Source organism: Enhydra lutris, unplaced genomic scaffold (genome assembly GCF_002288905.1).
Source record: "Enhydra lutris kenyoni isolate GAN:26980312 unplaced genomic scaffold, ASM228890v2 scaffoldscaffold65, whole genome shotgun sequence".
NCBI lineage: Eukaryota > Metazoa > Chordata > Mammalia > Carnivora > Mustelidae > Enhydra > Enhydra lutris.
In genome coordinates, this window is record NW_019154149.1 from 7,808,282 (window position 1) to 7,823,756 (window position 15,475).

The window sequence follows — 15,475 nt, forward strand, 5'->3', positions numbered from 1 at the left end:
GACTTTGAGAGGCCCTTTACCCACCCATAGGAATTCAGAGTAATTCATTTGTCTACAAGCTTACCAGCTTGGAAGAAACTCCGTACAGCTTAGGGCGGGGCCCTCTTTCATGCACACATAAAAATTAGTGATCATCAGGAATGAAACTGCAGTTCGCTTCTCTTTGGAGCTAACAAGTGTGAGTCCTCCTCACAGGCCCATGTTTTCATCAGCTGTCAACTCCCCCGCCCCCAAGCAAAGAGTAAAAACTAAGCTGATGGCATTGGTTCTTCTATCTCCTATGCTTCATCCGTGGCATTCTTGCAGAAGCAGACTTATTTTGCCCCAGTCAGCATCCTTTCTCCCCATTTTGAGCGACTCATCCTGCTCGTATCTTCCCTCAGTAATGAGCCGCTTCCCGGTAGCTTTCAAAGTCTTTGACCCTTTTGTCCCAGATGGCCTTGTCCTAAGCTGTACGGTGTGTGTTAGCTATACTGTTTCCAGCTAATTATGTATCCCCCTGGATTGCTTTCTTTAGCTTGGCCTGTGGTCTGGGAGACCAGGCTGGGTAGCAGACACTCCTGCTTTTGGCCTCTCCAGGGCCTGAAATCCGACAATGACAAAGGATGAGGAACATGGAATTGAGGAAGTTTATTATTGACACAGTTGTCGTATTTTTAACGTAGTTATTTATTCCACAAATAACTTTTCATGTAGCATTATTCTTCCTCTGAGGAAAATATTTGGCAAGTAGTTCAGCCACCAAGTTAGTCCCTTGTTGAGAGAACTGTGTGACTCCTTTTATAAGTTAGTTCTCAGTGTGAACAGCAACCTGCTTTTGGTTAGGCTTGGTCACCATAACCCTGCTACTTGAAGAACTCTTGGGGAAAACAGGGAACATGAAGGAAATGGAATGTGTTCTAGAGGACTTCTAGTCCAATCATGGCAAGGAAGGTACACCAAAATGGGAGGAAAACCGCATACCCCTTAAGGCCCTCCCCAACTCCTGTCTCGCAAGGTTGGATTTGAGAGTGGAGAATGAAAGTTAGGCTCCCTCCCAAGACCAGAGACTTCCACTTCTCAACATACCTGATTTATACTCTGTGATCATTTGGCCTACCACGTCCTGGCCCTGTAATAGCATTTGATAATGTTCAGAGGACAGAGAAGAGTCTACAGATTTCGGGATGTTTCTGTGGTTGCTTTTCTAAAAAGATGATGAATGAGAAAAACAGAAGCGTCCACTGAGCCATAGATAACCTGATCTACCAAAAAGAAAATGAACTTCAGCATTATATGGGGAAGAAACATGTTTCTTTCAGTAAAGGAAAAATACTTCTACAACAGCCTTTCAAAACTGAGTGTGTCTTTAGACTTCCTCTGTCAAAAGTTACAGATCCTCAAAACACCGTAATCCATCCATTCATTCAACAGGCCCGAGTCCCTGCTGTGTTCCAGACACTAGTCTAGGAGCTGGAGATAGGAAAGTAGAATGACCCTGTTTTCAGGGAGCTCACAGACTAGAGCGTCCTTGTGGGAACAGTGACAAGAGAGCCCTGGAGCATGCCAAAAGCAAAAAGCAAGTCTGAATCTCTTCAGCTAACAAATGAAGAAAGCATTAAAAACTGGTCATTGTGTCACTTTTTTTTTCCCCTGCATGTGAATAAAACTTGGCACTTTAAGATCATTCTTTTACTTTCATAACAAAATTTACTACTTGATTTATTTTTGAAAATGCTAAACAGATGGTTTCACGTTATCGTTAAAATAACCCTTTTAACTCTGTATATTTTAAATTTTTCAGAATCCGAATCTTGAGCTGCCTATGTTATTGTCCTACAAGCATATTGACAATGGTTACAGCTAAAAAAGAAAGCAGGAAGAAACAACTACAAAAAGTTATCATCTCAGGATACTCAATATGCAACAAATTAAACCACTCTCTTATGTCTAGGGTTCAGAATCAATGTCCATTAAAATACCAAATGACTCTCTTAAGCATTTACAGTTATTGTTAAGTAGCCGTTATGGCCAAAGCTCTAAGTTAAGAATCATGTGAAAGTTGAAAGCACGAATAATTAGAATTTCTGGCTTTAGATAGAGTAACATAACTACCAAATGTGGGTGCTTCTTTAACCCATGAACTCTGTGAATGGATCTGAACATAATAGTATAAAGTAGAAGTCATACAACGGGAATGAATAGATTTTGCTAATCTTAATTTTTTTGCCTGGCAGAAGAAATAGGCTGTTTGGATCACATTTCTTGTTCCTGCTGAATGATGGTCTTAAATTATTTTTTCAAACACATGAAAGGAATACTTGAACATACAAGAAGACTAAATGGTATCAGTGCATCAGAATAGTCAACCTTTGTGTTCACCCACGTGCTCATTTTGTCTCCATAGAATATCCTTTGTCCCCCCCCGCCCAAGAAAAAACCTTGAATCCTTACGGGGAAAGAATGTTCACCCTGGATATTTTTGTGAGAATCCAAAAAATTGCTTATTTTATTTTTGTTCTTCTGAATTAAATCCTATTTAATGGGTGTGTGGCTACTAGATTTGAAAATAAGACCTTTCCAGTCGCTTAGTAAGTAGCCCGTCCAGGCAGTTAAGAGGTAACAGATTTTTCCAGTATCAGTTTTACTGGGATCTGAGGCAAGATAGGCAAAACCATAATTACATTTTAAAAAGCCATCTGAACATCAGTCTTTTATAATTTTTTGTGGAGGGGTGGAAAACAGCTTATTTCAAACTGTTAATGGTTATTTTTTAAAAGAGGCCGCCTTTGTGCATATATGCAGCACTTTTTTTTCTGTAACTTGCCAGTTTGGGAAAGAGGGATCCATCCCAGGATGGTGGTGATTCAGCCTACAGAGCCGTGACCCTGAACATGAATGTTTTCTCTCTCAGCGAACATGCTTCGGTGATGGTCTAACTTTAAACCGTGAGAGTCACCTTGGTAAAGTCCTCAACTTCTGGAATAGAGCAAGGCTTTAGCCTCCTAATGAGTTCACTTAAAACGTAAAAATAAATGTGAAACGTCTTTATTAAATGTTAAAATTAAACATACTTTTTTTGGATATAAATGGCTACATTTGACTACTAGATTGAAATGGGCACTGAAAACGTGTTTTCAGGGGCGCATGGCTGGCTCAGTCAGTGAAGCATGCATCCCTTGGACCTTGGGGTTGTGAATTCGAGCCCCACACTGGGCATAGAGATTACATTTAAAAAGAAAAAGTGTTTTCAAACTGGTTTCCATTTTTGGTTGTCTTTCTGGCATGCCTGTACTATTATTAGTGTTTATATCGTACCTTGATTTAGAGAAGTATTGAATTCAATCTATATCTGTATTTATATGGCCCACGTGGCACATTCGATTCTTCCGTATATATTTTGTGTTAATGTTTAGGTGTAATTTTTCTTAAATTCGAGGAAGGACATGATTTCAGTTATCAAAAACCAATCCATCCTTATGCCCTTTTTTCATCATTTCATTTGTTCTCACCTATCAGTATTATTTTTGAGTATTTTGTTAGATGTCATTCGCAGCTTACCCAAATGTGCTGTGTTCCGGTCTCCTGTATTTGAGGCAGCCTACTGAACAAAGTCTGTGTATTCTTTGCCTATTCCAAAGAGCTAAAAAAAAAAAAAAAAAAATCAGACCCAGGAAAGCTTTTGATGTTTTCTGTTGTTCTTGTTCGTGTTACAGTCACTGCTGTGTCGTTACTGTTGTTTCACAGAAGTACTGTAGGGACTGTGAATGCAAAGGAGAGAGCCACGATAGAGAGCGAGGCTCGTGTGCACGCCGGTGGAGATTGCCATAATCAGAACATCCGGGCTGTGGAAATCTAACTGGTAGCGTGTAAAATTGCTCGCAGCCAGGAAGAAAGGTGACTAAGGGGGCTTTAAAGTCGTGTCTGCAGCTCAAATTCACGATGGTGATAATCATGGCCTAGATCCTTGAGAGGGACCTGGCTTTCCTTTTTGAAAGCTATCTTATTAGTGAGCTGCAAAATGGCTAGCATGGGTTAGCAGATGTAATCGCTCAAAGTAAGCCGTCCTACGGTATTCCTAGCACTGCAGTCTAACCGCCTTATTTTGTGACCGAGAAAGGGGGGAAACAGTATAATAGGATGGCATACCCATCGTTTGAACAGCTTCAGGCTATCGAGATGTCCTTGTAATTTTCACAACCGTTGTCCATTGTTTGAAGGTATAACCTACTAAGCGTAAAACATAGATTCCATATCTACAACATTACACCAGCAACAGTATAAACGTAGGCCTAAATTTGCAAAATTCATAATAATTTAGTGATGGAATTTTTTAATAACATGCAGTATATAAATGTGCAGATTTTATGCAAGTGTTAACAAAATCATTTTTCAGCTTGCAAAATGGAACTGCAATACTACATTTTTCACTTAAGCAATTTTTTACATCTACGTCGTTGCTTTCTATAATGACTGTGAATGCCATCTTTTATGAATGCAACTTGCCTTTTTCATTACAGAAATTTTTGTTTGATGTATCAATAAACTTTGGTATGATATGATTGATATTTTAGCCTCTTTTTTGGGGGGGGAAGATCTCAGTTGGACATAAAAACACGGAAGCAGTGTGGGGACAGGAAATAGTTTTTATCATTTGCTCTTCGCCTGTGTCTTATATGTGTTCAGCTGGCATTTTAGGGCCGTGGCTGATTTGGGGATATTACCCGTTTTGTGGGAGTTTTGAATGAGACTGCACGGATAAAAGTGCAGCCAAATCAGTATCTACATATTGAAAATCTACTAGTGTCTGCTTGGCAGTGTGCTTTCTGCTGCCCACACATTGGAGGGAGTGTGATATATGGTGTCTCCGTCTCATTGAAATCATTTTCTTAAGTATCCAAACATGCAGCAGTTCTACAGTCGCTTGAAATTTGGTCCAAAGGCGTGTGCACGTGTGTGTGTGTGTGCGTGTGTGTGTGTGTGCACCTCCCTCTCCCTGCCCATCCTCCTCCCCTCCCCCGCCACATCTGCATCCCCTCCCCCTGGCCCTGCCTGCATCTGAGACCTTGTGAGAGCCCTGCTGTCCTGGACTGCTAAGAAACTAAGATTTTCCCACCGTAGCTGGTTGCGTGACATTTTTACACTTAAATCTCTCTGGTTTTGTAGCCTTCTGACCATGTTGAGTCTTCGACCTACGTTTAGTGAATTTCCTTTTTATTTTTATTTTTTTAATGTTTTTCATTGTAATTCCAGCATAGTTAACATACAGTGTTACATTAGTTTCAGGTGTCTCCTTTTTATTCTTCGGTAAGTGGGACATGTGCTGTATTTGGAGGTGAGACCTGAGTTACCGTTTCCAGTGTTATCACTTTGAGCCATTTTCCTCTCTGCCCTCCTCTCGCCTGTAAAATGGTGTCTTGAGGGTGAGGGGTGGTCCAATGAGGGAAAGGGATGAAAAACTGCTTTGTAAAATATCATTTGTTATTCAGATGAAATCATTGCTTTTTTTTTATATTAAGGGGTATTTTATTGCTTTGATCTTTTTGATGAATAGTTGTCATTTACCAAATTTTATAGACGTAACTATGGCAGATTCTTTCTACCTTCTTGGAATGAATTAGTCTGCACAAGCTTCCTTCCCTTCCCCCATCCAGCTTTGTGGGGAGCTGCCTCAATGCCGAGTCTACCCAGGACTGGCCAATAAAGTAAGTATTGTGAGGGTCTGAGTGGCTTGGCCCCTTCAACAAGAAGCACATACAAAGGTTAGGGGCTGAGGTTATCACTATGGTTATTCCGGGGATGTGTCCAAGGCTGACGTGCTGGGTGCATACTAATGAAGCTTGAGGGCCCGAGTTCTGGGAATGGTCAGAAAAACAGGGGATAATGATTTCACAATTTTGTAAAATTAATCTGACACATTTTCCCAGCAACTTATGGGCGAGGAAACATGGGCTCAGTTCCTAGTGTGTGGACCTAGTAGACTAAAGAAATGTTGCTGGGGATCAAGTAAGTCCCCATCTCCTGGGCCGTAGGAGCAGGTGCTAGGAGCAGGCCTCCGGCTGAAAGGACAGCACACCTCTTGGTGGACAGGAGGGTCTCTGGCCCTGGCTCTCCGTGTGGAGAGGGGCAGAGAATGTTCATGGTTAAAATCCCTGCTGCTGCTTTGGTCTCTTCGTCAATTTGCCAGGACACATTTCCTGCCGGTAAAGCCACTAGAATCAACTACTCCAGTTTACAGTTAAACCGCACGTACTGGGCGCCAGGCGCCGTTCCAGTGACCTCCGGCGTATAGTCCTGCCTCTTTCATAATTCAGTCTTATGAAGCATGTATTTGTGCTCCTCCGCTCGACAGATAAAGAAACTGAGTCACAAATAAAGGTCACGCTGTCTGGTAGAGCCAGATTTTTTTTTTTCTTTTTGCAACACAAATACTGTTTTGTAATTCCGGAAGCCGTAAAATCAAGTGTGTTTTTCCTGGAAGCTCTCGGGGCGATCTGCTCCCTTGCCTTTTCCAGCTTTCAGAAGGTTTTGTGATGGGGCGCCTGGGTGGCTCGGTTGAGCATCTGCCTTCGGCTCGGGTCATGATCTCGGGATCATGATCTGGGGTCAGGCCCCACATCGGGCTCCCTGCTCTCTCCCCCTCTCTCTGCCCCTCCTACCCACCCACCCCCAGCTTATGTTTTCTCTCTCAAATAAAATCTTTTTTTTTTTTTAAATAATGTGATTCCTTGTCTCAAGATCCCTTCCTGGTCCATCTTCAAATGTCTCTGCTCCCATTGTCACATCTCTGAGTCTGACCCTCCTGACTTCCCTCTGTGATTACATCAGCTCCATGTGGATAATCCAGGATAATCTTTCCATCTCGAGTTCTTTAAGTCACATCTGCACTGACCCTTTTTCCATGGTATGGTGACACAGTGACAAGTTCCAGGAATTAGGAAGGACATGGACATCTTTGGAGGGCTGTTACTCAGCATACCACACCATCTCAGCTGAGGACTGAAAGGTCTTCCGGGTCATGGAACTTTCAAGTGTTGACATTAGGAAAGTTCCAGGCAAGCCTGGACGGTTGGTTGCCCTTAGCAAGGGGCTCTTGTTCCAGGAAGATCTTTCTACAGACTCTTGTGGAAGCGGAGAGAAAAGATGGATACAAAGAGAGCTGTAAAGAAAATGTTTTTCCAATAACAGTACTTAGGAGCAAAGCAACCTTTAACCTTTAAGAAGTCCCACCCTTCTCTACCTGGTAGAGCCTGATTTTTTTTAATTTATTTATTTTAGCGTGCGCACAAATGCACACACGAGTGGCAGGAGGGTAGGAGGGAAAGAATCGCAACCAGACTCTGTGCTGAAAGCAGAGCCCAACCTGCGGCTCGATCTCCGAACCCTGAGAGCATGACCTGAGCGGAAATCAAGAGTTGGATGCTTATCTGGCCCAGCCACCCAGCCGCCCCAGATTTTTTTCTTAAGTGATCTACACCCAACATGGGGCTCGAACTCTCTACATGTTCCACCAGCTGAGCCAACCAGGCATCCCTCATAGAGCCGGATTTTGAAAGTAGGTATTCTGACTAGAGTTCATACACATAACCAGAACGCTGTATTTCCATCATTACAGCGCCCCAATGGCATGAATAAACAAGCCATCACAAGATGAATGCTAATTATTCATATTAACCAGAAAAATGCATGACAGACCAAAAGTGAGGGATTCCACAAAGTAACTGACCAGTAATCTTCAAAATTATAGAGATCATGGGGGCTCGTGGCTGGTTCAGTTGGTAGGACATGCAACTTGATCTTGCTCTCGTGAGTTCAAGCCCCCCCATTAGGCATAGAGTTTACTTTAAAAAATAAATGAGCAGATTTTAAAAACAAAATTTAATGGGGCACCTGGATGGCTCAGTTAAGTGTCTGACTTTGGCTCAGGTCATGATCTTGGGGTCCTGGGATCAAGCCCTCCACAGGTCTCTGTGCTCAGTGAGGGGGGGGTTGCTTAGGATTCTCCCCCTCTCTCAAATAAAATCTTTAGAGAAAAAGAAAAACATGTACAAAGATAGGGGTACCTAGCTGGCTCACTTGGTAGAGAGTGCGACTCTCGATTTCAGGGTCATGAGTTCAAGCCCCATGTTGGTCATGGAGCCTACTTTTTAAAAAAAATGTATTTAAAGATGATGAAAGACCAAGACTAAGGAACACCCAGATAAAGAAAATGAAGATGACATAAATACGTGCAGCATGTGTCCTCAGTTCAATCCTGGACCAGAAGTTGGACATGAGCAGGCTAATTGGTGAGTTTTACTGAGGTATATAGGCTATATACTATCACAGGTTATATCAGCGTTAAATGGTTTTTGACATTGTGTTCTATTTTGTGGAATCTGAGTAGAGAGTATATGGGAATTTTTTTGTACTATTCTGCGACTTGCATCTTATTTCTAAATTATAATTTGAAAAATGAAATAAAACACAACAACGCAGAAGTATTAATGAGAGAGGACATTAAATTGAGCTGACTGTAGAACACTAAACTAAACTCTTGTTAGCTGTTATCTGCCTAACACTTCATGGAGTGCTTTTACATACCTCATTTAATCTTCACAGCAGCTCAATGTGGAGATCATTAAACTCCAGATTCTTACAGATAAACTGAGGCTCAGGGCGCCTGGGTGGCTCAGTAGGGTTAAGCGTCTGCCTTCAGCTCAGGTCATGATCCCAGAGTCCTGGGATCGAGCCCCACATTGGGTGGGCGGGGGGGGGGGGGGTCATTTCTCAGCGGGGAGTCTGCTTCTCCCTCTGCCCTTCCCTCCCAACTCATGTGCTCAGTCTGTGTATGCTTTCTCTCTCAAATAAAAAATCTTTAAAAAAACAAACAAACAAAAAAAACCCAGAGGCTCAGAAGAGCTAATTTTTGCCCTGGCCCCTCAGGACTGAGCCCAGGTCTGACCCAGTGCGTGTCTTGCTATGCCACACGGTGCAGTTGGTTCAGAACCCCACGAGCATGTCCTGCAGAGGCTAGGATGATCAAAAAGCAAATCTTTCTGCAATCATTTTCCCATGGGCCACATGCCACTGTACCCCAAATGAAACCATGAGCGGGTCATGCTGATGTTCTTAAAGTGGGGAGCCTCAAACTGCCGCAGGCCCTGGGGCACCTGGCTGGCTCAGTGGGTGGAACCATGTGGCTCTTGATCTCAGAGTTGTGGGTTTGAACCCCATGTTGGGTGTAGAGATAACTTAAAAATAGAATCAAAAAAAAAAAAGGAAGGAAGGGAAGGGGAAGGAAAGGAAAGGAAGAAGAAACAAAGGAAAGGAAGGAAGAAAGAAAATGCCCCAGGCCCGGGTTTTCCCTCTCATCAAAGTTGAGGCTGTTGAACTACGATTCCCTCCAGTACTGCTGAATCAGGTGTTTCCCAAGGTAAGTTCTATCCTCCTACCCCTGTCTCCTGCCGTCTGAGAATACAAGCGAGCTCCTACAGTTTTAATAATGAGGCATCAGGTTAGCCACATACACCAGGTATCGAAAGTACATGCATCACTGGAGCGCCAGGTGGCTCAGGGTTGTGAGATCAAGCCCTGCACCAGGCTCCCCGCTCAGTGGGGCGTGTGTTCGAGATTCTCCTTCTCCCTCTGCCCCTCTCCCCACTTGTGCACTCTCTCTCTCTCAAGTAAATAAATCTTAAAAAAAAAAAAAAACATGGTAAAGTAGGTCCATCACTTAAACAAGAACATGGAAATATGGCCAACACCATTGATCTGAAATGATTCTACCCCACTTCTATCAAAAGCCCAGCTGAGATTATTGTGATTCAATGTTTTCCAAACCGGTTGTACAGAACACTAGAGTCCTGGGAAATTACTAGGTGTTCCTTGCAAAAGTGGGTTCCCTGGCTAAATAACTTTAGGAATTTCCATGTATGATTGTACCCTGTCGGACAAATTACAAAGCATTCTAGAACAGTAAAGTCTATGGAAGATCTACTATCAATGAAACCCCTATGACTTTGTGGAACCCACTGTGTTCCAAACCAAGGATCACTTTTGGCATAACCATCTAACAAGAAAACACTGTACACCCGTTTTTCATGGAACACCTTTCAGAAATAAAGCCGCAGCTAAGTCTTTACCCTGGTTATGTCTGACTCACTCCTCCCCACTCACCTGGTGGAGTTAGTCTTCATGATCTAAAGGTAGTTTTCAAGCCAAAAGCAGCAGTCAAGATTCAAACGAGAAAACAGACCATTACATGTGTTTAAAATAAATAGAATGTAATACAGGGAATTGATTGCACACATGTTGGCTGAGCTAAAAAGCCAGCTGGGGCTCTATGCAAAGCAACCCAGAGATTAGAGTAGGAGGCCAGGACCAGGGGCACCTGGGTGGCTCAGTGGGTCAAAGCCTCTGCCTTCGGCTCAGGTCATGGTCTCAGGGTCCTGGGATCGAGCCCCGCATCGTGCTCTCTGCTCAGTGGGGGGCCTGCTTCCTCCTCTCTCTCTGCCTGCCTCTCTGCCTGCTTATGATCTCTCTCTCTCTGTCAAAATAAATAAATAAAAATTAAAAACAATAAAAGGAGACCAGAACCACTCTTAGGCTTGAGGGGACGCAGAGGAGGTGAAGATCCTGCAGCCACTGGCCTGGTCTTTTGGCGGGACCAGGAATGGGGTGGTGGGCATGTCTGGAGCAGCCGGGACCACAGCCAGGCTCCTACTTGGCCCCCAGCCTCCAGCTAGTGCTTTCCCTTGGCTGGACCCAGCTGGAAACCAGCTAACGTGGGAGGCTGGGAAACAGCTTGAGGGGTTCATTCTCTCAGAAAATAGGCTCAGACCCAGCATATCAAGGATTGGTTCCAATTTCATATAATTACATGTACATAAACATAAGAGATAAAACCTTAAGGAGCTACATTTCAGCCACCCCTTGATAAACGTCACCTCTTGTTTCCCATCTGAAGAAAATAAATGTGGAGAAACTAAAGGGAACTCACTCCTGTACTATATTTAATGCGATACAGATAATGTTTTATGAGAGCACACAGATGAATGGAGGTAGAAGGCCCTTGTGTTATACAGCCTTCTCAATTAGTAACAGCAGAGACACTTGGGCATTTAAAAATAAAAGTGAGCTTAAAAGCTGGAGCTAAATGAGGAGGAAGCGTATCTAGGTAAATTCACCCACATCTTCTTCAAAAGTCAAAAACAATTCATTAGGGTCTGGGTAAAAAGCTGCAATATTAATTGCAAAGGGAATAATTTTCTCTATGTTCTTACCTCCGCTCATAAAACAGAAACTCGCCCTTTGTGAAGTCTGTAGAGCAGAATTTCTTTATCCATTCATCTGTTGAAGGGCATCTTGGTTCTTTCCACAGTTTGGTGACTGTGGCCATTGCTGCTATGAACATTGGGGTGCATATGGCCCTTCTTTTCACAACATCTCTATCTTTGGGGTAAATACCTACTAATGTAATTGCGGGGTCCTAGGGTAGCTCTGTTTTCAACTTTTTGAGGAACCTCCATGCTGTTTTCCAGAGTGGCTGCACCAGTTTGCATTCCCACCAACATGTAGGGGGGTTCCCCTTTCTCCACATCCTCGCCAGCATCTGTCATTTCCTGACTGGTTAATTTTAGCCATTCTGACTGTTGTGAGGTGGTATCTCATTGTGGTTTCGATTTGTATTTCCCTGATGCTGAGTGATGTGGAGCATTTTCTTCTATCTGTTGGCCATTTGGGTGTCTTCTTTGGAGAAATGCTGTTGATGTCTTCTGCCCATTTCTTGACTGGATTATTTGGTTTTGGAATGTTGAGTTTAATAAATTCTTTGTAGATCTTGGATAACATATTTTGGATGACATATTTTGGATGACATATTTTGGATGACATATTTTCTGATATGTCATTTGCAATCAATGGGGGGAAAACAGAGCTTTTCCCCTAAGGTCAGGAGCATGACAGGGATGCCCCCTCTCACCACGGTTGTTCAACATAGTGCTAGAAGTCCTAGCCTCAGCAATCAGACAACGAAAAGAAATAAAATGCATTCAAATTGGCAAAGAAGTCAAACTCTCACTCTTTGCTGATGACATGATACTTTATGTGGAAAACCCAAAAGACTCCACCCCAAAATTCCTAAAATTCATACAGGAATTCAGCAACGTGGCAGGATACAAAATCAATGCACAGAAATCAGTTGCATTTCTATACACTAACAGTGAGACAGAAGAAAGAGAAATTAAGGAGTCGCTCTCATTTACAATCGCACCAAAACCCATAAGATACCTAGGAATAAATCTAACAAAAAGGCAAAGAATCTGTACTCGAAAAACTATAGAATATTCATGAAAGAAATTAAGGAAAACACAAAGAAATGGAAAGACTTTCCATGCTCGTAGATTGGAAGAACAAATATTGTGAAAATGTCTATGCTACCTAGAGCAATCTATACATTTAATGCAATCCTTATCAAAATACCATCAACTTTTTTCAAAGAATTGGAACATATAATCCTAAAATTTGTATGGAACCAGAAAAGACCCCTAATAGTCAAAACAATCCTGAAAAAGAAAACCAAAGCTGGTGGCATCACAATTCCAAACTTCAAGCTCTACTTTACAAAGCTGTCGTCATCAAGACAGCATGGTATTGCCACCAAAACAGACACACAGATCAGTGGAACAGAATAGAGAACCCAGAAATGGACCCTCAACTCCATGGTCAACTGATCTTTGACAAAGAATTTGACATTCTTTGGAAAGAATGTCCAATGGGAAAAGGGTAGTCTCTTCAATGGTGCTTGGAAAATTGGACAGCCACGTGCAGAAGAATGAAACTGGACCATTTTCTTACACCGTACGCAAATTCAAAATGGATGAAAGACCTCAATGTGAGACGGAAATCCATCAAAGTCCTTGAAGAAAACCAGGCAGCAACCTCTTCGAACTCAGCCTCAGCAACTTCTTGCTAAACACAGCTCCAAAGGCAAAGAAAACAATAGCAAAAATAACTATTGGGACTTCATCAGGATAAAGGTCATGATCTGCAGGTCCTGATATCGAGCCCCGCATCAAGCCCCGCATCAAGCGCTCTCCTCAGCGGACAGCCTGTTCTCCCTCTCCCTCTGCCTCTCCCCTTGCTCGTGCTCACTCTCTCTCTCAAAGAAATAAATATAATCTTTAAAAAAAAAAAAAAGATAAAAAGCTTTGTCCGGCAAAGGAAACAGCCAAGGTTTCGTTCAGTCTTTCAGCCACTTAAGTCTCTGACTAAATAGACAAATTCAACTGAGGGAAGGTCATTTTAACCTCAGTGTAGGTCAAGTTTTAAAATGCAACCTTGGGGGGGCGCCTGGGTGGCTCAGTGGGTTAAGCCACTGCCTTCGGCTCAGGTCATGATCTCAGGGTCCTGTGATCGAGTCCCGCATCGGGCTCTCTGCTCAGCGGAGAGCCTGCTTCCCTCTCTCTCTCTCTCTCTGCCTGCCTCTGCCTACTTGTGATCTCTCTCTGTCAAAAAATTAAATAAAATCTTTAAAAAAATAAATAAATAAAATGCAACCTTGGCAAAAAAAAAAAAAAATAATAATAAAAATAATTGAAAAAAAAAATGACTTTGCAAAGCCCAGCTGGCTTTTTCATCTGCCTTGGGAGCTGATGTATTCTTCAGTGCCTCGGGCCACGCTGGGACGGTAGATGGTATTTAACAAGTTTGTGTGGAATGAGTACATTTTATCTCTGATTGATGCCTGAGCCTGTTCCTCAACTGGCTTTGAACTCAGAAGGGAGAGAGAAATGACAATATATGCGGAGAATGTTCTTCACTTCCCCCCTTTACCTTCCCCGTACTCAAACAGAGAGCCAGCCCCAGCTCGTTACCTGAAAGAGATACAGCACCGGAGAAACAAAATGACCCCCATAGCTTACCTTTGGCTTTTGTGTTTCAAAGGCAGGTCATTAGGAATGTAGAAGGTTTGCAGAGGACAGAGAAAAGGGGTATCGTGGGCATCCAGTGCCTTGGGAAATGATGGTCTTGGGAAATGACATGATGGCCGAAGCCTTCCCGCGGAATGCTGGGAGGAGAAATGAGAAGGGGGGTCTCTGGGGGCAGGACGCAGGCAGGACCTCCTCTGTCATGTTGAGCAGCACTTTCAGGGAAACAGCAGAAACAGAGGACAAGGGCAGGGTGCTTCCAGGCAGACAGGATCCCTGCCAGCCAACCTTGGAGAAGACTGCCAAGCCTCAACGTGGCAAGAGCCAGGAGACCTTCTGGCTGTAGGAGACGCCATGTCGATTGGGATGACGGACCTCTCGGGTGGGAAACTGTGGATGAAAACTGAGGCCCAGACGCATACCCTTCCCTGTCTCCAGCTCCTTGACACTGCATTAGCTCCAAGAACCACAGAATACCTCCTAAGGGGAGGGCGACCCAAGGAAGGACACTTTCCATCCATTCATTCACTCACGCATTTGTTTTAGGCAGCCCAGGAGGATGCGGGCCAGACACGGTCAGAGACTGATTTTTAAGTGTGTTTAAGCATTTCCTTGACAGCTGCCTTTCCTATAATGTTTTTAAAGATTTTTATTTATTTTGCCAGAGAGATGGGAGAGAGAGAGGCAGAAGGGCAGAAGGAGAGAAGCAGTCTCACTACCCAACACAGGGCCCAGTCCGGGGCTCGATCCCACCACCAGGAGATCATGACCTGAGTTGAAACCACGAGTTGGACGCTGAGTTGACTGAGCCCCCCGGGAGGCCCACAGCAAGGAAGAGTTCTTATGGCGCCTTCCGAGTGAGCGTTGCTCTGTCAACTCCTTGATTTCAGACTTCCGGCCTCTAGAACCACGGAAGCATACATTTCTATTTTTTTTTTCTGTTTTTTGTTTTTCTTTAAGTAGTCTCCACGCTCGCCATGAAGCCCAGTGCGGGGCTTGAATTCATGACCCTGAGATCAAGACCAGAGCCACGGTCAAGAGCCACGGTCAAGGGTCGGTCACTTAACCAACGGAGCCAGCCAAGTGCCCCACATTTCTACTGCGTCAAGCCCCGACATCTGTCGTATTTGCTACACCAGCCCCAAGAAAGTAATGGAAGGACACATGGCTTGGCAACATACACGCAAAAATATCTGGCCGATAAGGGGAGCGAATGCAGGCTTCAGCCCCAGCAATGGAAACAGAGTTAATAGATCAAGGGAAGTAACTGTTCTACCACAGAGCTGGAATATTTCGCTCTGTCCTTAGTGCCATGTTTAAGGAGGGACCTTGATCAATGGGAGCCTTGTCAGAGACAAGTGACCAGGATGGTGATGGTTCTGGAAGGCTTGTCATACAAAAGATGAGACACGTGAAATGCTGTCTTGTCAGAGGGAGCCATCTCGTGCGTGCTCGCTCTCTCGCTCTCTCTCTGTTTCTCTCTCTAAAATAAATACATAAGTCTTTTTTAAAAAAGATTTTATCGGGGCGCCTGGGTGGCTCAGTGGGTTAAAGCCTCTGCCTTCGGCTCAGGTCATGATCCCAGG

At 43.6% G+C, this 15,475-nt stretch overlaps 1 protein-coding gene across 3 annotated transcripts in view; it reads left to right on the forward strand.

The window, feature by feature from the left end:
• LOC111158945 (ATPase phospholipid transporting 11C) overlaps positions 1-3,175 on the forward strand; it is a 188,197-nt gene extending 185,022 nt beyond the window's left edge. For all 3 annotated transcript variants that reach the window (XM_022521289.1, XM_022521287.1, XM_022521288.1), the window contains one exon: positions 1,784-3,175. Coding sequence is in view for 1 of the 3 variants with exons in the window: in XM_022521288.1 (XP_022376996.1) it covers positions 1,784-1,846 (63 nt within the window). In the remaining 2 variants the exon portion in view is untranslated. The remainder of the gene's footprint in view (positions 1-1,783) is intronic.
• Positions 3,176-15,475: the final 12,300 nt, after the last annotated feature.